Source organism: Lepeophtheirus salmonis, chromosome 5 (genome assembly GCF_016086655.4).
Source record: "Lepeophtheirus salmonis chromosome 5, UVic_Lsal_1.4, whole genome shotgun sequence".
In the NCBI taxonomy this organism is placed as follows: Eukaryota; Metazoa; Arthropoda; class Copepoda; order Siphonostomatoida; family Caligidae; genus Lepeophtheirus; species Lepeophtheirus salmonis.
Genome location: NC_052135.2, coordinates 24,799,775 through 24,823,354, shown reverse-complemented (window position 1 = coordinate 24,823,354; position 23,580 = coordinate 24,799,775). Strand labels below are relative to the sequence as shown.

Sequence of the window (23,580 nt, the reverse complement as noted above, 5' to 3'; positions counted from 1 at the left end):
CTTATTTTTCTAAAAGAGTTTTCCGTTTTGGAGAACCATAGAAATCAGAAATAAATATATATTAAATTGTCTTGTTTTTCTTTTTAATATTTTTTTCCCTACAGCAAATAGACCTTTTCTGCTGGAGACAATCAAAAAAATGATTTTGACGAAGTCTTTCTTCACAATTTGTAAATTATTTTTTTCATAAATGTAACAAAAAACTTTTTGGAAAATTTGAAGAGTTGATTTTTTTAGAAGACTCTAAATGTGAATAAATTATCCTTTTTTTAGAAATTATTAATTAAAGAAAAAAACATTTAAAATTTTTTACATTTTTAGACAATAAAATAATGTTGTATATGCTGTTAAATAGAAGGATTTATCCAAGTAAGTCCAATGGCTCAAAGTCACTTTGGTTCCGGTGCAGTGAGTTGGCCCCTCATAGTTTGAGGAGAAAAGTGCTCCTTGGTTTTTATCTTGAAAAGCCTCGGTATGAAGACAATAATTATTTGCCCTATTTTTTCGAATATCTTGTTTGTTCTTGGTTTGAGGCCAACTCATCCCAAGCAATGTAGATAACATTTCCATAAGATTAAGCTCTAATCTACACAAGCATTTAAAGTTAAGAGTTGCTTAATCCTAAAAGGCAATACGTATTGTATATATTTAATTCAAGAGATTTTTTTTAACCATCGATTTGAGCAGTATGACATTGTTTTGCAGGAAAACTTCATGGATGTTATTGGAAATTATGTAACTAATGAATAATTAAATATACAATAATAGAAATTTTGTACTCCTGATCTTCCAGTGTTGTGAACGTATTGCGTGAAGAAAAAGTGTATTCGAAAAATGAAAAATCTAGTTTAGAGGTGTTATTCCGAGAAAATATTTCTTTTTGTGTATTTATAAAAGCAAACTAAAAAATTTATTTAATTACTTTAAATTAAAAAAAAATTAAGACTTACCTAAAAACTCTTGTATTTCGACTTGTTGTAAAAAAACCTTTTTTTTTTTAAATGGACATCAAATCAAAAAAAATTCAACATACACTAACCTAGCACTAAGGGTTAGTGCTCTTAAAGCAGGAATACCCTTTTGAGGTTTGTAAATATGAGTGGAGATTTGAACCACCGCGAATAATCTGTGTAAGTTAATCGTGTGTATAAAGAAAAACTCGAAAACATTGAAGTTCAGAAGATATACGGCAAATAAGATGAAATGGATCCAACTTTGCAAAACCCTAGCGCTGCTAGCGTTTATGTCTTTTCCAAGTCATAATAAAAAGAAAAGGGGAGTACAAATAAGTAAATGTATTTTAAATAATGAATGTGACTTTAGATGAGGTCTAGCAACGAGTGTGTAAGCTCAGCGCGTTATATTAAAAAAGAAAAGAAAGGGAGTCTAACTATATTTAGGATTGTAAATCCTTACATTATTAACTATGCGAGTTTTGTTGTTGTTGTCGCTGGCAATTTGAACAATATGCTTTACTTTTTCAAGCATCAGCTCCCTTCTTTCTTGAGGAGAGAACTTCTAAGTATTGAACAACTACGTGTGAGTGGGTTTATGAAAATTAGGATTTTTTCTGGATTTATCTTTCTAAATATGTTGTGAATGTAATCGTATTACCTGGCGTTCCCTCGGGCCAAGGAGGGAGTGAGAAATCACATTTATAATGGTCAATATTATTTTTCCTTACCTTAATATTTAGATCCCTTCGTTGCAGTTTTATTATGAATTTAAAAACAATTGTGTAATAAACTTCAAATAATATATGGACGAAAAAATATTAAAATGATAACTCCATCTTTTATTTATATTAAAAAATTACCAAATCGAAATTTGTGAATAAAATTGCAAAAACTTTTTGGAACTAATTTAAAAAAAAAATAATATTTATAATTTATTGCAATTGTAAAGGGAATCACAAACTTACCAAAAAAAAATTCGTACTTGCAAAAATAAAAAGTTCTGTCAAATAATGTTGTCGAAAATAACTCGTTCATTTTCTTCAGTTAAACTCATGCAAAATTCCAGCCTCTTAGGGTGAACTGTGTGGGCACCCACAAAGGACACACACATACTCTGCTCTATATATACACATATTACCGCTATTATTGAATAAAAATCAAGTTATAGGTATATAATTTTCAGTTACTGTTTAGCCATTTTACTGCGCGATCAACACATTTCTATAGTTAATATTTTAATATTTCATTTTTACAAAAAAAGCATTATTTTATACTATATATAGTTAAAATTATTATTTAAGTAATTCTTCGGTAGATAGTTTTATTGCTTGGTATGAATATAAGCTAGTCCAACTTAATTATTTTGCTACCCGTAGTAATCAAATGTGTATTTATAGGACTTTTTTAGTGATGGATATGGGTCTTAAACAATTTTACTTTCTAGAAAACCTATATCAATATACCATCTTATTTAGATGATACCTTGATTGCACACTTTGCAAGTATAGTGCGAAAACAAGTAAATTTCTATATGACGAGAAAGAAAATGAAACACTTTATACATATATATTGTAAATAATATCTTTATTAGGTTTTGGAAAATTATTGCAGACTTTTAACGTTTTTTTATTTTATTTTTTTACTTATTCGTTTTTTTAAAAAGATATATTAAATATGGATAGAGATTCTCTAGGATCATCAGAATATGTACTATTTTTTTTTTTCCTTTTTAAAAAAAAAAGTAATGAATTAAATAATTAATTGAAAATAAGTAGTAATTATATAATAATTAATAAATATATATAATATAATGAATGATATTGACTGAATAAACGGGGATATTTAAAATGTCTTCAAATGGTTTTCTCTATGTATGTAGTAGTAGTATTTATTCACAGATACAAGATGAATGATGGATGAATAGAGATATATAGAAATAATAAGAGTGGGATCAATAAGAATCCTTAGGTCACCATAGGGGAGTGAAGAGGTCCTGAAGAAGAGTTGGACATTGGAGGTAAAGGAAGAAGTGAGGCCGATGGTCCAGGGAGGGATGAGGGCATCATCCCTACACCACTTGAAGGACGGCCCATGAGGGGCGGTAGTCCCCCACCATGTGGGCCTGAGAGGTGTTGTTGCTGTTGGTGATGATGGTGATGGTTTGGAGGCGTGTGAGGAGGAGGTGGTAGAGAGGAGTGATGATGGTTCATTCCTGGAGGCATATTCAGGTCATTGGGTGAGGGTGAAGAGGTGGAGATGGAAGACGAAATGCAGGATGGGTGACTCTGAAATAATAATCAGAATACAAGGTTAGAAGAATATGTATGAATGTAATTAGTAGGTGGAAACTAACCACATTAGAAGTAAACAAATATTTTGAAATATTGAAAAAAGGCGTGCTTCAAATAATAGTAAAAATATCAATTGGCGTACTTTAAAGTAATGTTCTTATTTTAATGTTCTTATTTCTATATATTATCCTTGCTCAAGTTACAACCAAACAGAAAGAAAAAATTATGTTTATGAGTTGAAAAAATATGAACAGCCTCCATGGAAAACAAAAAATAAGAAGTGAAGCTACGTCATAAATACATATCTTATAATCCATTATTTCCCTTCAAATCCTAGCATGATTACTTGGAATGTAACACACATGACATTGCCAGGATATTTCTGTATCTGGCGTGTGACCCCAAGGAAGTAACCGAAGCATATTTGATATTTTTACTCTTCTTTTTTTTGAAAATATCAGCAAGACTAAAAAGTTTAAAAATCTTAAGTGAGTAAGTTATGCATAGACACGTAAATAAAAAGTTCATCCCAGTGCGTGTAAAGTAATAATAACAATATCAATATGCAGCCTCCTTATTTTTGCAGAATGTTACTATTTATTTTTTCATATTCGCTATTCCTGTCATTTTATTGCTCAACTTACAATCACTCAGAAAACTAAAATATCTTTTTAAACAAAGCAGGGAGTGCGGCCGCTATGTAGGACAAAAAAAAAGGAAATTACGTCATGAATAAAAAAATTATGTTAGATAATTATGACGTTTTTTAAATTTTTTATTTATATAGATATCAGCAGTTCTAATAATTTTAACATCAGGAGTGTAAAGTGTATCAACGAGTAAATGTGCTCATGAAGGACGTAGAGTAATGCTGAGAAGTTAAAAGTCTATTTCCTTGTTGGACTCAGAGTTGAATTGAGGATCTAAATTACTGCCTATTGCCTACCAAGTGATCCATTTAAATATGAACACTTTGAATTTTAAACTTCAACAAGATATAATTTGTTAATTACCAATAGAATTTCTACAAAATAAATAGATATGTGCCTGAGCTTTCTTAATCATTAATGAAGCCGCCCTTCACGGCAATGATGACTTCCAGGTGGCGTTAAAAGTCCTGGCTCCCGCTGCTGATGTAGTCCTCTGTCATGGCCTCGCAGTTCTGGATAAGAGTGGCATTGAGGGCCTCGGTGTTTGGATGACGGACACTGGTTAGCATCAATGATGTAGGGGGCCAAAAGTGTCAAAAACTAATTCAAAACTTATTTAAAAAATTGTTGCAACGGAGAAGATGGGGTTCTTTCATTGCTGATGTCAAAAGTTACTTCTCTACGCTCAAAAGAATCTTTCCGCCCACATTTTTGAAAACTCTCTGGGAAATCTTGTCTCAAACGCCGAGATCTCTTGCATGTACCTGATTGACTTGAGGGGATTGCCCTGGGTTGTTTTCTTAAATTCTTCCGTGGCCACTTTGGCCTTTTGGATAGATCCCTTCTTCCTCTCCAACGTTTCGGACTTGCTGACGGCGTAGTCCTGAAGACACCCAACTGCTTGGAGTGTGCGAATGGAAATTCGTCAATCACGTTCAATTGTCATTTTCTCGACTTGTATTTAAGCATGAGAGCTCAGGTTTTTTACCAATTGCTTTAATATACCGAAACATGAACTAATTTCAATCACTCAACCTTCATTAATTATTAAATTAGTAAGTTTTCAGATTTTAATGCACCACCCGGTAAGGAATTGCAAGATACATCAATGAATTTATTTCCTTGCTCTCACAGTTGCTTGCAGCTAATTTGATAATACGTCATTACAGGCAAGTTGCTCTCCTCCCAAACAGTCTTCAAATTGCTAGGGTCACAATGTTCGTTTTGCGACGTTTGCTTACTTACAACCCGATATATATATTATAGTAAAACACCACCTCTAACTAACCCCCCCCACACACACACACCACCCTATTCTCTTTTTCCCCATAGTGTTTACTTAAGTTAGGAGTAACAACATAAATTGTTGGTATACATATAACACACGATGTGAGCCTTAATGTACTTGCTTATATATTTATGTATTTATCTTAGAATAACTTACTCCAATGTGAGTGTGTGTTAGTACAATTTTCCCTCCTTTTTCCATTTCATGTTACTCCCTCCACGATTTTTTTTTGTTTTCTTCTTTAAAAAAAAATAATATATCAAGAGAGAAGCTTTTAACTGCAATTTCAATAATAAGTATATTAAAAAACATTGCTTTTAAGTAATGTACATACATTAGTAAAAGTAAGTAAGTAAGTAAAGAGGGTTTAACTCCACATACATGTTTTATTTTTACACATCTACAGAACTGATGCACATGTTTTTATACTTAGAATGTACACACTTTTACACTAGAACGACGGTGTAAGGGAACCTACCTGGGTGGACTATTGGTATCAAATATGATCCCACTAGCTTTTAAGTATTATAAATTGGTAAAAATCAAATTAGACCAAACTGGAAAAAAATAATCGGTCTGGGACGATGTATCACCGCTAATTGGCATTTTTGAAAATAATATGATCTGCCAGTATGCTAAAAGAAAAAAAAACACGAAAACTCTGAGAATTATAGGAATATCTGGGAGAAGAGTAGCTTAGCTGTCATGACCTTTAGTTAAATTGATACAAGCATCTAACAGAAGAAGGAAATAAGCACAAATCCCACTCTGTATCTAGGGATGATATAGGCAGGAATTTCTTCGATGTTGATCCTCAATTCTACTCCATGTCCAAAAAGGACTTACACTTATAACTATGCAAGAAATCTTCATTTTTACTCTTCGTCTTTCATCCCCTCATGATTACTTTATACTTATTCAAGAATAAGTATAATAGCTTTGAAAAATAAAATAAAACACTCTTCATGTTGCCACTAGAAGATTATTTTTTTTTTTTTGCTCATAAGTAGTACATAGTACTCCATCGATCATATTTTTTGATCATGTATCTCTAGAAATGGCAAAAGGTGTTGGTTAAAACTTTTATAGAAGGAATTTTAACTGGCAAACTAAGTGTAAGCTGTATTAATACGTACAAATTATATTTAATCATTTGTGCATGAGTTGATAGGCGAAGTAAAAGAGCAAACAAAAGATATCTTTAAGCACATATACAGTTATAATTAATTAATACCTCTAGGAGTCGCTTATCTCTTTTTTACTTTTATTATTTTGTTTTTTCTTAATTAAAAACGTTTAATCGCTTTAAATAAATAGCAAAAGGCTCTGACATTCTTAGTTGATATGTGCGTATTTATCGTCAGTTAATACCCCCATGAATGTACAAAAACTTTTAACTTTTTCTGTTAAATCCTATTAGACAAATATAAAGAAGATAAAATGTATGTATACATAAAATTTGTATCATTTAAGACTAATCAACTAATGTACAAATAGGGAGGGTTGTAAATCTTAGCAATTTTTAGGGTGCAAGCTTTGTTGTTTTTGGTAATCTGTATACTTTTATATACTATATATTTTAATCACGAGTAAGGGTGATCATGAATGACAGAGAATAGTGCTGAGAAGTTTCAAGTGTATGTTCTTTTTTGACAGAATTGAGGATAGAAAACTTTGCAATTCCTGCATATATCCTTTCTTGATAAGGAGTGGGACTAATTTAAATGAGACAACTTTACACCAAATCTGCTCTCATCCCTAATATTCTTTAAATTGTCAGTAATTGTGGTAATTTTCGGGTTTTTTTACTAGCCCAAAATGCGTACGATTTGCAACCCTTAACACAACTATGTTTATTAAGCCAAATTGAAAAGAGTCAAATTTGATTATTGGGTATGTTCGTAGAACAAAAAATTCCAAAATAGCTCGTAAGATAATATATTAAGGAAAAATAGGTTAGCGATGTCACAAGGAGCTTCAATTTCGAAGCAGTGAATACATCTATATAAATTACAGAGAAATGAACTGTGACTGCCTCTAAGGGTTTGCTATTTTTGGATTAATCATTTATTTGTTTCTGTATCTTTTTTTTTTTTTTTTTTTTTGGTATTTTCTAATTAAAAAATCATTTTTTAATGTTTTTGCATTCAAAATCCATTTTTCAGACCTCTTCAAGCTATTTCAAATTTGGAAAAATGATATTTTCTTCCATAATTGGTTTTTTCAAAGATTATAAGAGGTCTGCAAAATGGAAGTTAATGGATGAAATAAGAGATTTTACATAAGTACAGGACATATAAGGATTTATATGACTCTCCAGTGACTTATATTTAGTCAATATCTATCCCCTTAAAGCTAAAGTCAAGTTTCTAGAAAGTATTCTGACAAACAAGAAGAAAATAATAAATAATAATATCAGATGTGAAAGATTAAATTTCATGAAGAATTTTTTTTATATGTTATTATTATTACATTGTAGAGCTCAATCATAATAGATTTTTTGGAGAAGATAACAGTGTTTGGCAGGAAAAAACGATTTTTGATTAATCAACTAATTATAAAATATAAGATACAGCTATATTTTATTTGAATAATATAACAATGAAGTCTAAAACCATCATTCAAAAAACACTTTCCAAAAAAATAATTAATGAACAGCATAGAGCTAGCTCAAATATGATGTGTGTATAAAAAGTAGCTCTTTTATATCTTGTTGATAAAGTTTAAACATTGAGTAAAAAAACTTACTCTGTGCTAATAATTTTCAAGATTAAATCGCCTGTTTTTTAATACGTTTTCTATAAAATTATTGAAAATTTTTAATGGCGATGAGATCGGATATATATTAAAAATAATTTGTGAGCTTTTTACGTCATAGCATCTGTGGAACAAACCCAAAAATATATCAAAATCAAAGAAAGTATATTTTCAGGTAGGTCTAATTTACATTGCATACCAGTGGGATCAAAACCATAGGGGTTATGAGGCCATTCCCCCATCCCTTTCCCTTCATTTAGTCTATTCTCAAAAAAAGGTTATTTGTTCAAATTTAGTGTTTTCTAAAAGAATTAAACTCTAAAAAAATTTAAAATAGGCCATTTGTGTCTTCTAAAAAAATGTAATTGTCAAATTTGTTATATTCAAAAAAACCGAAGAAGTTTTGTGAAAATAGCCCAACACTTTCCTCCTGCAAGGGGAAAATGGTAGCCCCCCCCCCTCCCCTCAAAAAAATCCTACCCATAATGACGTCACTATTATATAATTTGACCCTCTCTGTTGTAAATACATTCCAGCGTCGCTGTTGCATACCAAAGTACAAACTGCTAATATTTTGCAACATTATTAACCACATGCCGACAGACATGATCAAATTTCACTGAGGAAGATCCGACCTAATGTACCTATATGTGAGTTAAAACTATCAAAAATTGCCTCACCTTTGAATGGGGTGAACCTCCGAGGCTGAGTGGTGGAGGAAGGGTGTTGTTATTGTTGTTGACATTCGTAATACTGTTGGAACAACTATTGATGTTGTTACTACTGGTTGAGACTGTTACCCCATTGTTACTATTACTACTACTACTTGTGTTTGGAGATGAGGTCATACTTCGAGCTTGTTGTTTCATTTGAGCCAGATTGGAGGAATTGTAGGCCAAATTAGCGAAAACCATGCGTTCCTCATAGTCGTACTCACAAAGGATTTTATTATCGCAGAGAAAGAAACGATCACCCACACAAAACCTAGTATGATATTAGGAAAAAATATTATTTAGTTCAGTACATCATATTTAAATGTATTGGTAGAGTCGTGAAAAAGGTTGAAATCCCTGAGAAAGTAAATAAATTATATAATGGTAATCTGCAAATCTTTCTTTAATGTTCTATAATTTGTCCGATTAAGTATAAGTAAATATTATAGTTTTACAGTTACTCTAGCCGTATATTAGGAATTGTCTTTGAAGTCCATGTATATATAATATAATTCCTTCTATAGGAGCGACAGAGAATTGAGCTTACGTATATTATTAAGCAACGTTTTCCACTCCCAAATATTTGTGATTTTATTAATTAGCAGTCCCTATTTTGATCATTCACACTATTTTGCAAACAATTATACACTGTTATAGTTTATAGTGATTTCTGTCAGCACAAATGTCGTCTTTCTAGGATACTTTATTTTGTATGACATTTTTTCAGACGTAATTTGTAGACTACCATAACTTATATTCCATCCTTACCTATGATTACATTGCTGACAAGCAAAACACTCCAAATGATATACGTTGCTACGTGCTCTCATGACCATTTCGAAGGCGGGTATCACTTTATTACAAGCAGCACAGTAACCAGTCGTACCAAAGAGTCTAAAAGAATAATAAAGTACATAAATATGAGTAAAACATGTGATAGAAAACAATTTCCTTATCTAACTATGTAAGTCAATTTTAAGAAATTGAATTCGATTAAAAAGTTTTGTGTATTTTCCCTATTTTTTTCTTAAATTACTATTATTTATTCTGTAGTATTTCCTTCCCTTCTTGAATTATTACATTTTGATACATATCATTTACATACATACTAACATTTATGTTAGTTACAGACATAAAGGGGTACGGCATACAAGAACTACTTAAGTTTAAAGCCTTCTCCCCCCACCCCCCTTCCCTCATCCTCTAACATTTTTTCTTTCTTTCCAAAAAGTACGTCCGTACATATATGTATATATACTACTACTAAATCATAACTTCTTAATATGCATTACGCGCCCTCAGCAATAAAAAAATCCTTCTCCCTATTTTTCCCATGATTAATGCCCTTTTGTTTGACAAATTTTTAAATGTTTCATATTTCTTGATTGTGAGTTTATTTATATTTTTTTAAAGTAAAGAAGAATAAATAAAAGTTTCCTTAGAGGGAGTAACAAAGTTTGGCGTCTATCCCAATTTTGGAAACCATCATTTGGTATTCATATATCGAACAAGGAGTCCACGTATGTACATAGACAGACAGTTAAATTTTTATAGATTATATCTGCACCATTGTAATGATATTTTGTTTAGATTCAGAGAAAGGAAAATAGTTACATTGTTATGTTCTTTTAATAGGCAGCCTATTGGTTCATACTACATTTTTTAATTTTAAACCTTTGGAGTTTTTTTTTTGTTTCTTTACATTAATTTTAATCGTTCTCAATTTCACTCCCACAAGCTGACTAATATGTATTAAAGTTAAAATTACGCCAAGTAGCTCCCCTCTACTGCTAATGTGGAACTTCATTTGTATACCTTTGCCCATCTACACCCTTTTATGTTAGTTGTGGCTTCCTGGTACATAGATAATTTGTAGGCTTTCTAAAAATTGGGGCATTTCTATCACCAGTGGAAGCTGAAAATGTTATACGACTTTTTGGGCTATGAGGCGTTGTAAACAAACACCACGTATTATTCTTCTATAATGTAAATAGCTACTGATTGAAAATAGTAATCTTTTGACAAATTCACAGATGTATATAAAGGTTCAAGACCCTTTAAAGTTTGATGACCACTGCTTTTGAGCTATATACAATATAAGAGTGCCCATATAATGGTAATAATGGCCAAACAATGATAAATTGCCACCATTATTTTGTGTTCTTCATTTGAATTGAAATGCAGAATAGTTAAGTGTATTCATTCAGCAGATGTGAACATCATTAAAGTCCTTTTAAATTGAAAGAGGGACAAAATATTTTTTTAGAACTATATTTTTTTGAAGATTGCAAAAAATTAAAATATATGTATGTAAGTATAAAAAGATAATATACCAATAAATTCTGCCAACATCTGTACTTTAAGTATTCATAACTCTGTTATATGTATGTAGAGTAGATAGGTTCTCTTACTTGAAGGTAGGTAATGTGATAAATGAAACTATGTGCATAGTACTAATCGATAATCATTTAATAATAATTCTATTATATATACTTATAATTTAAATTTTCATGTTTAATAAAAGATGAAAAATATTTATTAGAAAATTGGAAAAAATCTTTTGATATCATTTTCTCTATCAAAAAAAAAGGATTTGAATTAAATTTAATATATATATTTAAGACGACAAGGAAAAGGAGCAGATGGGAAGGGGGAGGTGAGGGGGGGGGAAGTCATTGTGTATAGATATAAATATAACATTGGCATTTTTTTATTGGATATTTGAAGAAATTGTTCATTTTACAATTTAATAGATTTTTTGCTTATGTATACACATTTCCATGAGATTGGGTTTAAATCTTGTATTATTATCTTTTCTTTCGGCGTGAGTGGCGTCACAAATCGTGCTACACGTCTTATTTTTTTAAATAATTTATATACAAAATAATAAAAGTCTCAGGATATTTTGACCATGTAGATAAATGAAATGTTGTATTTTCTGTGAAGTTGATTCTTTTATCGTTTTTAAGCTTTATGGTTCGTCTTAATACTTCGATGTATGACCGAGTGAAATTTACATATTAATGTAAAAATTGACTACATTTATAGAGTATTATTACATAACTTTATTTTCGGAGAATATATTTTTAAATTACTGTAACCAAAAAAGAACACATTTTGGAATATCTTACTACTTGTCTCAACTAATTTCCAAAAATTGTATGTCGTATGTATGTAATTACTATCGTTGGGTTAGAGTCCATAAAGAATGAAATATATTGATTCAAAGAGCTATTTCTAATTTTAAAAGCATCGTGGCATTGTTTGGAAGACATCTTTTTGAATATTCAGCTCGGTTAGAATAATTCAGCCCCTATAAGAATATAAACGGGAGGGATTTCCTTCGTTTTAAGAACAAGTTTGGTATTTTCAACGTTAACCTAATCATTGGATTTCTTTTTATATCTGAATTATAACTGAATTTATTGAATTGTTTAAATGAATGGCCAAAAAAATATCCTAAAAAGAATACTCAAGGAAATGCTGTGACTCTTTTCTGTTCGCCAACACTTTTACTACTCCGTATCTTCTCAACAACATTTGTATTTGTTAACACCTGAAGTATATTTACAAATATTTCCCAACTTCTATACATTTATATATCCGTTTTCATTGTTATTAGACCGATCTAATTTGGTCGTTTAAAAGAATTAGATCTTGAGGAATCTGATCGAAAAATTCAATCTACATCGGTCGATACCGATTTTATAGATTAATTATTGAGGACAGCTTCTGTGTTACCTAATTGGGAACAAGCGTTTAATTTTTTTAAAACTTGCATAACAGGAGCATGTTGTGTCACGGGTTGTTTGGCAGATTCTGCATACTGATAAATAAATTGTGGTGATAAGTAAACTTTAGTACTCTCATATATTTTGTAGTTATGAACATAGACGTATGAGACGGAGAGGGGAGAAACCTTTGGTTCCTGAGGAAACTATCAATATAAATGTTATAAAGGTCATGCCCCCCCCAAAAAAAAAAAAAAAAAATAATAATAATAATACTATCTTATACCTATGGTTACTATTATATAAAAATGGAAAAAATTAGTACATTGCTCGTGAGAGGATTTTTTTTTGCTCCAAAAATGATCTATTTTACAATATCCATATAGATCTAGATAGTATATCTATGAATATATTTTTGTTTAGAATAAAAAAAAATTGAAGCTAAATTAACAAATGAAATATGTTTTATAATTATAAATATTTACCTTAGATAATCCCGTTTACAAAGGATCAAATTTCCTTTTGTATAGAGAGTCGAACCCACTTCACCAAGTCGACAATCACAACAACCACATTTCAAACAGTCTTCATGCCAATACATATCAAGGGCTTTAAGTAAATATCGATCCTGAATTTTCTTTCCACAACCTGCACATTCTTCAGGACTCCCAGTGTTCTTCTGAGGCTCAGCCTTCACAGACATTGTCATTGTGCTCTGCTTAAAACAAAAGTATGTATGTTTGAATAAATCATTTAGGTTGAAAACATGATGGCACTAAAAGACATAATTCTTTGGAAAGGAGAAAATGGAAATGAATTATAAATGAGTAAACAAGACTTGAGATTTTATTTTGTTGTTTTTATTTTAAAGCTTTGTTGTGTCTTCTTCATTTAATCCCATAATGGCATTAGAAGATTAAATTCATTAGTAAGATAAATCGAAATACTTTCATTCTCATAAATATGTATATATATATACATACATACAACATCTAAGCAAATCTTTAATTCCATTAACTCTTTCTATTTCTACACATCATATACTTTTCGTATTTTATTGGTCATGAAGTGACAACAACTGAAGGGAAAAACTCCTCTTGGATACCTGGTATTAATATAACCCCCCTCCTCCCTTTTCCACAAACATATATATGGATTAAATTTAAAGCAAAAGCCTTAAAAAGAGCAGAGATAGAAGAAAAAAACAAGAAACGGGTAATGCCACTTATCTATTTTCTTTTTTGCTGTTATTATTATTATATTAGTATTTCCCTGCCTCTTCTCAACATCATACTTTTTCAATTAGAGCTCTCCTTATCTCCAATCATTACGCTTATATATATATATATATATTTGAGGAAAGCTGTATAATAAATAAATTGAAAAAAAAAAAAAACCACAAATTTAATTTTCAGGTATGGTTTACACACAATCTTACACATAGGTCAAAGTTTGTTTTTCTATCTCCATATTGTGGAGAGATTTGAGGTTTCAATAAGAAAAATGGAAATTCAATTACTGCAAACGTTTGGTAGATTTGTACCTTGCATAATGAGATTTGATTTTCCCAGGAATCCATTTTCAGTTTATGGATCGAGCTAATGTACATTATATACACGATGAATTCATAACATTTATCTAAAGGTTTGTAAATCCTTAGCAATTATTACGGTGCGAGTTTTGTTGTTGTTGGGAATCTGAACAGTGTATTTTATTCTCTAAAGCTGCTATCATAATTATTTTATTCTTGAGTAGAGCACATTGAAGTCACGAGTGGGTGAGTAAATCATTTGAATTATTGGGGAGTTATAAGTGAAGGTCAGTTGGACTGAGAGTATAATGTAGGATCGATGACTGAGTAACACTTCCTGTCATTGCTTGATACGGAGTTGAACTTTTTATTTTTTTATTTCCACTTATAACTTACCTTAGCTAATCTAATAAAACGTCATGACAGTCATGCCGCCCTCTTCTGAGATATTATTCAAATTGGGAGAGTTACCATATTGATTTTTTATTTCCTTTGTTTTTACATTTACAAAATTCTTAGGCTTTTCTACCCTATTCATTGACAAAATGATATCTTAAAAAACTTTCACGATCTTTGGAATGGCTAACTGTGCGAATAACTCAAAAAGTAGATCATCTCCACTCGTACTACAAGGTTTGTTTCATATTCGTGCTTAGCTTTCCCTTTTTCTTTGTTATTCCAAAGATTGAGATCATTAAATATCAATTTTCCAAATTTGAATATCGGGCTAGGAAGGGAAACTATGACGTAGTGTCAAAATAAGCTTGTAAAACATACTCAAATTTTCTTATAATTTTTAAATCATAAGAGCTCTACTTGAACTGGTATTTTCTAATTTGAGAAAAGCAATAATTATTTCAGGGTCTTAGCCCACTCACTATATAGAAAGTGTTGTCAGTCTTAAATTTGTTTACCCTACTCAGTGTTATTCTGAACGTTGATAATGAAGTTTGATTTAGCTCTTGTTAAGTTCTGAACAATTTATCACCACTATAGAATAATAATTCCGTAATTGGGAGAAATTGACTAACTACTTCCAACTAACCGGAACCCTATTTTTCTTTTTCTTTTCGTAGATAAAGTTACTAGACATAATGAATGTAACAAGATTATTAGAATTCATACTGAATGTATGTAAAGTGAAAGAAAGTCATCCAGTAAGTATGTAAATAAGACTGTGACATATTTGGGTAAGTATTTTTTTCTCCTTGCAGACTTTAAACTTTGCCCAAAATCAGTGGGGGAATGTGGAGAAATATGAACCCAAACAAAATAATCTATTACACATATTTGCAAGAATTAATGTACACCCGCCCGAATAGTTGTTTCCTTCATACATTTCAAAATGTCTACCATAATAATAGCAACAATAGTAGACTTGATTAGGATACAAAAAGGGGGATGGAGTAACTATGTCTGGATATTATTCGATATGTAGAAGAAATAATTTAATTTCCGAATCTTTTGAAGGAATTGCACATAATACATAGTTAGCATTATACAACCATATGTATGTAGTTCTTAAATAAAGTTCATTATAATTCGACTAATCATATGTCATCATAATCATAGAACCATTCATGAAAGGGAAGGAAGGAAGAAGGGTCCATCTCTTATATATATATATATATGTAGATTGTACAGAGAGATTTGACTGTAATTTCATTCATATAATATGTATAGATTTATAAAATGGTTCTAGAAAACTGTATGTATTCGTACTCATATAGGTATGTACAATGTAGACATATGAATGTTATTAATGTTTGTAGGAGAGAGAGAGAGACAAAAAGGCCAAAATCTTTTATATTTGGAGGAGAAGGGAAAGAAGCAAAAGAACAATATTGCCCCCACATCGTTAAGAAATTGACCTTACAAAAGGCCGTTTCTATGATTTATGTTTTTTTGAAGGTGGGTGGGAGGAGCTGACAAATCTTTGACAATTTTGACATAATATTTTTTATTAGCAAATAAAATTTTACAAAAGTGACTATAATAAATTGGAATTTATAATTTTTTTCATTCAATTAAAGTAACGCTTTTTAAACAATTTGACCGGACATATTTTTTTAAGATGACATAATTTTGAATACAGAAAATTCTAAATTTCATGATTGTTGTAAAGAAAATAAATAATTGATATAAACAGCTTTTTTAAACAAATTGACAAGTTGGAACTAAAGCGGGTGTTTGGGTGTGTAACTCCTATCCCCGTAGTCACTGAGCTGAAACTACATATTAGCTGGGTACACAAAAGTGTTACATTTTGGTCTAAAACCACCCTCATAGTTTTTGTTGGGATCGAAACAAAGACATTACCATAAAAACTAAACTTTGCTCATATAAAAAATCAGATGGGACTGGTACAGACAAAAACTGGATCTTGAAACAATTCAACCCCACCCCCCAACCAAAATAACTGTTGAGATCTGTTAAGAAAATATTGTTTAGACAAGACGAATCCGAAAAATAGTCGGATCATAGAGCAAGATCGAAAAAATTTATTTATAGTCTAAAGCAGTATTTTTTTCCAAAATATCAGTTGAAAGTAATCATTAATGCATGAAAGAAGAAAAAAATTACCAAAGGATTTATTGTGGAGTTATAAGTGCAGCTCATTGCTAGACTTAGAGTAAAATTGAGTATCGACATCCGAGTAATTCCTGTTTTTAGCTTTAAAGGTAAAGTGATATTTGTGTTTATTTCCTTCCTTTAACGGATGATTTGCAACTTACCCAATATAACGTCATGACAGCTAAGCTGCTCTTCTTCCAAACTTTTTTATAATTTTCAGGGCAATCAAGTTAATTTATGGCTGCTTTCTTCTTTTTACTACTATAGGTAGAGCCATGGTACTTAAGATGATTTAAATGCAACTTATTTCCCCTCCCCCCTTCCTCGTCTCCATTCAGTTAAATCATAATAAGTACACATCTATAATACTATATACTATTAATACATGGTAGTAATAGTAGAAAGAGTAAATAAAGAAGAAGGGAACTCCCCTCTTCTTACACTTCTTCTTCTTATTATTATTAATGAGGACCCATTCAATACTACTCACAACGACATTTGTGACATGTTAAAAAGAACCTTGATTAACTTCTTCTCTCCTTCCTCCCTCTTTTTCATAAATGCCCTGTTCCTATGGAATTATTATTACTAATTGATTGAACCGATAGACAGACAGACAGGTCCATGAATACTAAAAAGTTTGTAGTATTCACAATTTTGAAACTAAGCATTTTTTTTATTATGACTCTGTTTACACTTAATGTAGGAACATTCTAAAAACATTGTCTTTTGGTTGACGGTATATTGATAATAACACAGTAATTGATTGTTTACCCTATTCAAAGCTGTGTCTTTCCTGCAAAAAAAAAAATCGTTTCAACAAAAAAAATTAACTGCCAAATTTTGTCTTTTAAAAAAAATTAGTTTTTAAAATATTTCAAAAAAAAAAAAATTAAGCCATTATTTGTCAAATTTAGACTTGTGTCACTTTTTTAAGTTCTAGTATTCAAATTTGCCATTTATAAAAAAGATATTCTGTCAAAATTGTCAAAGATTTGTCAAAAAGCTCACACCCCAAAGAAAGATAAGGTGGCTCTGCAGACATACAATTAAATCCATAAAAATTATTCCACCATTAGAGCACCAATATTAGAATAATAATGATAGCAGCAGCACATGACGGACATGTAGTATGTACTTTGTAAGTTTGCAAATATAATAACACACAAGAACCAAAAGAGAAGATTTTTTTTTTTTTTCAATTTTACAGAAAGCTTTATATTTAATTTGGCTAAAAGTGCGGGAAATATATATAACGTTTTTTTTTTTTTTTTTTTTAGAAAGCCGATGGAATAATAATAATATATATAAACATTTTATATATATTACAACAAACCTCCCCCCTCTTGTTCTTCTTCTTCCTCTCTGTGTACACACGCTCTTTTCTTTTATTAATAATAAATTTAAACGATGAATACCGGGTGGATCCCTCAATATATATACATATTATATTAGGAGTAATGATATTAATCAATCATTGTATTAAGTAGAAGTAGGGTGTTGCTGTTCTTGTTCTACTTTGTAGTATCAACCCATTAGTGATGGGCTTTTCTACATGGTTCTCTATATACGTATGTATAATCAATTATCTAATAAATAACGGGTGTTTATCTCAATTCCCAATTACATAGTATATTAGAGAGAGAAAAAGAGTAAAGTAATCAATTTAGAAATTGAAAGAGAGAAAAGACAGAGAGGAAAGAAAAAGTTAATCAAATTCTGTTTTACATTACATGAGAGACGGTTTTTTGTTTTCTTTTTATATGAATAAGTTTTTGGGTAGTTTTCTTACATACATAAGGAAAGATATGGGATTTTTGTTATGGCACGAGGAAAAGGTGGGAGCAAAAATAATGATACTACTGAATTAAGAAAATTATTTGTTATTGGGTGGGAAAAAATGAATAACTTCCATAAAGGGAAGAACTTTCTACATTTAAAATAACAATAGTGCAGGAAAAATATTATAGTTATTTATATTAATGAGCATGGTTTGTTTGCTTGTCTAAGCAGGACTCATTTTTAATAATACACGTGTGTAGCACTAGCTCAGCCCCTTAAATTAATAAAAAAAAAAAAGGGAGTAGATACATAAAAATAAAATGAGGAATACGACTTTAGATGAAGTCCTTCGCAACGAGCGTGTGTACCTAGTTCTGAATTCTCCTTTTAAAAAAGGAAAGAAAAAGAGTGTGCATTCAACAAAAATTCAACATATAATTAGCGTATGGATGTGTTGGAAGAGTCTGGATTCCCTTTCTTGAATACTTTAAGAGGTCCTAAAAGTTTGTGAGGATGTAAAATTAGCTAGAATACAAAAAAATATTTCTGCAATTTCACAAATAAATAGTGGTGTAGCTGCTATTTTTTTTTATGTCGGATCTTTCATTAATAACTAATTGGTGCCAAAGATTTGAGGAAGTGCAAAATTTGTGTGAATATATTATGCACTTCAAGATTTATTTTAAAATATTTTTCTCATCTATATATTTCTATTATTTTTATAAATTAGTCGACGAAGAAGGGAGATTAAATATATTCTAACGGACCATTATCTTTTTTGGAGGTCCCTAATCAAAGTAATAATAGAAATTTATTTTTTTAAATAATTAGAAGATGCAAAATTTTCATCTCCCTACTATTTTTTTAATAGTTTAAAAGTGCACCAACTATTCTAAATCAGTCGGGTCGATGCAGTCAAATTTACCCGTGACCTCTCCTATTAAAATTGTGCTACTCTGCCACTCTTTTGTAATTTTTAATGGTCTTATTTTGTACATTTCCATGTGCTGCTGCTCCAGTTCTAATAACATATATTATGTACTGTTACTATAAACAAGAAAGTTCATTATGTTAAAAACAGTTCTGCTTAATACTAATAATAATAATGATAAAAGATAATTGAATCAACCACTTTAAGTTATTACTCTTTTTCATTTTTGTGCTTTCTTTTTTTCCCCTACTCCTCTCTCTCTCTCTCTTTCTGTTCATTCTTCTTGTTCTCTACATAATATAATATAAACCAATCATTGAAAAAGACTTTGCTCTTACACCCTGTGTCAATGAGAAGGAGGGACGATAGAGGAATGATGGATCAGTGAGGAACTCCTGAGCACTTGTAAATTTATACATTGATGCTCTCTCTTCAAAAATAACATAATAATGATAATTGTCAACGAAAATAAAAACCCTGTTCATGTTACATTTACAAAATCTATCGCACTCATGGAATGAATATTTTCTAAAGCTAAAGTTAGAGTTGGAAATCCTCAGCGTTTTTATGTTGCAAGTTTGGTTCTTGCTGTTAACCTAAGCAGCGGGTTTTATTTTCTGAAGCTCTCATCATTATTATTTCATTCTTGAGGAGATAACAAGGAAGTATGGAGTGTAACTGCGAGTGTTTTTGCAATGAACAACTGAGGATTTATAAGTGTAAGTCATTTTCAGAGAAAAATTGAAAATCGACATGGGTGTGATTCCTGGGCTTTATTCTTGCTCTATACAGAGTGAGACTTGGGTTTGTTTCCTTCATTTCGAAGCTAATTTAATACTAAGTCATCACAGCTATTCGGCTCTCCTATAAAAACTTTCTTTGAATTTTCGAAATTACCAGGCTAATTTTTTTTTTTTTGGGGGTTCTTCATATATACAGAAAATGCTTACGTTTTACAACCCTGACTATAGTTTGCCCCTCCTAATAGATAGGCATCTCCCCTTCTTTTATTTATATGATATAATTTTTGATCCCGCTATATATATATGGATTTATCATTTAAAAACATAAAAGTAATTCATAATCAGTGACGCATAAACTGACGCCGACTTTTTTCCCACGAATTAATTAGATTATGATGAAGGAGGGTCCAATATGAGGGATGTGGTAGTGAGTCATGTCGTTAATTGATCATAGAAAGCTGCTTTGATAAAATAAAATAATGCCATGAGTTGATGACCCCAAACGGTATCAACCAACCAAAGACAAATAAAAACTAGTCACACAATAGGGCTGTAGTCGCTTGATTCATATTTACATTTAATTAAATAGATGTATATACATAATAAACGCGTTGCCTTTCCCATAATTTTTAATTAAATTTATTTTATCTTGTATCTTAAATGAATTAGAAGAAGTTTCATTCAAAAAAAAAAAAAAAAAAAGAATTAAAATAGAGAAATGATAATGAAAAAAATAATTAATTTCCTTTCTTCTACCACCAAACTCTGGGTAGTAGTAATACATAGTACAATAACGAAGAGCTGACTCTCATTCTTTTTTGGTACTATACAAGGGTATTATTGTGAATCATACTCATTTTTATCACATATATGTGATTAAAAATCATGACATGAAAAGAAAGCTGACTTTTCTTCCTTTTTTGCTTATTGTTATCGTCATAATTTCTCTATTGAAATTAATATGACTTTTTAATTAGTTTTTAAAATGCTTAATTTTTATTTTAAATAAAACTTTTATAAGCTCTTTTTTTTTTAAATTAACTTTTTTTATAGTTGGAGAAAAAAAAACATAGTTATACATACATTTATATATAAGTAATACGTAAATAAATAAAGTTTTGAATTAAACTCTTCTCTATGCATTAGAAAAATAGAAAAAAAAAAGAAATAGCGTAGAGGTTCTAAAACATATTTCAGAGAGAAAACTTGGAAGTAGATTTAATTTGTTTGTGAAGGAGTGAGTAAAAGTATAGTTTATACTAATATTTATGCCATGAGAAGGGAAAATCAGGAAGACATAATAATGTAAATCATATTATTTTCTAAGGTATGGATAAAGTTGTAACAAATATGACCGTAGACAAACGTGGAACTTTTTGTAGTTGTAACCTGAAGCGGCTTTCCTTATTTTCCAAAGCTGTTAAAATATTCTTTAATTCTTAAAGAGGAAACATCCGTTTATGGATTGTGTGAGTTCATGGATAATGAAGAGTAACACTGATGATTAGTTGGAGAGTGTTGTATGGTTAAGTCCTTGTTGAACTAACTGAGATTATAATTAGCCTTGCTTATAGCCCTGTTTGATACAGAAATTAAATTTGTTTTTATTTCCTTCCTTTCATAGCTACTTCGTGTAGCTTATCTCATGAACCGTTTTAACAGCTAACTGCTCTTATCCCAAATACTGTTCAAAATGTAATGGTATTTTTTGGGGTTTTTTAACAACCCGGTAGAATATTTGTTTTAAATTATAGGTGTACGTACACGATGAAAATATTGCCCCATGATTATACATGTAATAAGTATGCAAATTTTCGTGAGCGTAAATTAAAAGATAAGTATATCATGGTAGCTTTGATAAACGACACATCTGCTGAGTTGTACTTTTTCAAATAAACGATAGTGATCCTGGGTCGCTACTAATCCTGCATTTTCAAAATAAGGAGGAATAATATTTGTTATTATGAGAGCTATAAATCACGTGGTGCAACGAGGATCACGTGATCTATATTTTTCCAAATATAGATGCCTACTTATCCGCATATTACTCTATAACTAACAAGGCGACATCTATAAATTCCCCCGCTCAACTGAATTGAATAGGTAAATTCTGTAAAAGGATGTAACAATTACTTAAGATATAAAGAAAAAATAAAAAAAAATGATAAAATGACATCATCGTTAATAGAAGAAAAACTACCTCTCGCAAGGGAAAAAGATTTTACGTAGCGAAGGAATTGCCAACAGGCACATTTCACTACTTGATTTATAGCTTTGTAAATAGGGAGAAATAATATAATCTATAATTATGAAAGAACACTAATATCTTGCAGATACCAACACATACTTTGGTGTCAATTTCGACAATTTTAACATCTCTAACCATGATCCCAACGTAATGAATTGTGGGTTAATCCCACTCCTTTCTAACTATTATAATACTAGTAATAACAGTCATATCTCTTCAACGTTTCTATATGTACAAAATGCTGCTGTTACTTCTTTTACTTTTACGATTAAGAAAGGAAAAATAGTAGAAAGGGGGGAGGAACCGGCATTTTCTATAACGTAAAACAACACGTTTTATTGAAACGTCAATTCGAAATAATAATCATGAAAACGAATAGTAACACAAAAATATAATTTGATGAGGTGATAATCAAAAATGACAGTTAAATTATATACGCTGATAGACAAAAATATATCTAAGTACTATCCACAATTACAAGTTATTATCAACATCTGTAAAGTTTTTTAAAAAAGTAAAAAATATGTATTTATAGAGCAATGGAATCAAAGGCAATTTAACCGACATATATACTAATAAAACTTGATAAAAAACAAATTTTAGTAATATCTAAAATAAAATAAAAAGACAGAGTGTAAAAGAGATTGAAGCTTATTAGTTTAATTGAAAAGGAAAATCGTTAAATTTACACACCATTAGTAGTGAAAGGCAGATGAATGTCGGGGGGGAGGGGTGATTTCTTCCATTTTTAATCCATTTATTTAATTAAGTAAGGAAAATGTTCTATTTCATATAAAATACTGGATTCTTCGATGGGTAACTGAAGTTTTTTTTTTGGGTGGGGGGATGAAAGTAAAAAATAAATAATATTTCTTCACTTGGATATTTTTTACTTTAAAGTAATCAACTTGATCAAAAAGAATCATATTAATAAAAAATGTCCATTACCTTTAGGTATTATTTTAGTACCAGTAGTAACAAGGATTTTTCCTGATTCTAAATTTAATGGAATGGTTTTGAGTTTATAAACCTCACTTTAAATGCACTGATTCATAATGTCCGATAATATTTGATTAGATTCTTTAAATATTTGTAATTTTATTATTAAGTAATGTACCAATGGATAAGTAGTACTTATGAGTTCTACCACGTCTGAAATCTGACGTTCAACTACTCCACAATATACTAACCGGCCTAGGATTTTATATACATATAAATTAAGCGTGCACGCGAAAGCGCATGCTTTTTTCTTTTCTTTTTTAAGATCCAAAAGAGGAAAGTTCCCTTCCCCCATTTTTAATTTAATTTTTTCATTCTTGCTCGTTAATAATAACAAAGTCAATCTTCCTTTTCTTTATAACAACCACGAGTCAGTGTGTACTTTG

General features: G+C 30.4%; 1 protein-coding gene across 2 annotated transcripts; it reads right to left on the bottom strand.

Moving 5' to 3' along the window:
• Positions 1-2,523: 2,523 nt before the first annotated feature.
• On the bottom strand, positions 2,524-23,376 carry LOC121118291 (uncharacterized). Of its 2 annotated transcripts, none has more exons than XM_040712857.2 (5): positions 23,144-23,376; positions 12,872-13,101; positions 9,424-9,549; positions 8,623-8,926; positions 2,524-3,241 (listed from the first exon to the last, which is right to left on the bottom strand). In XM_040712857.2, exons 2-5 carry the CDS (start codon positions 13,093-13,095, stop codon positions 2,921-2,923), a joined length of 975 nt encoding a protein of 324 aa, XP_040568791.1. In that variant the 5' UTR covers positions 13,096-13,101; positions 23,144-23,376; the 3' UTR covers positions 2,524-2,920. The 2 variants fall into 2 exon arrangements, with proteins under 2 accessions (XP_040568791.1, XP_040568792.1); XM_040712858.2 differs by having other exon boundaries at positions 12,872-13,104; positions 23,144-23,372.
• Positions 23,377-23,580: the final 204 nt, after the last annotated feature.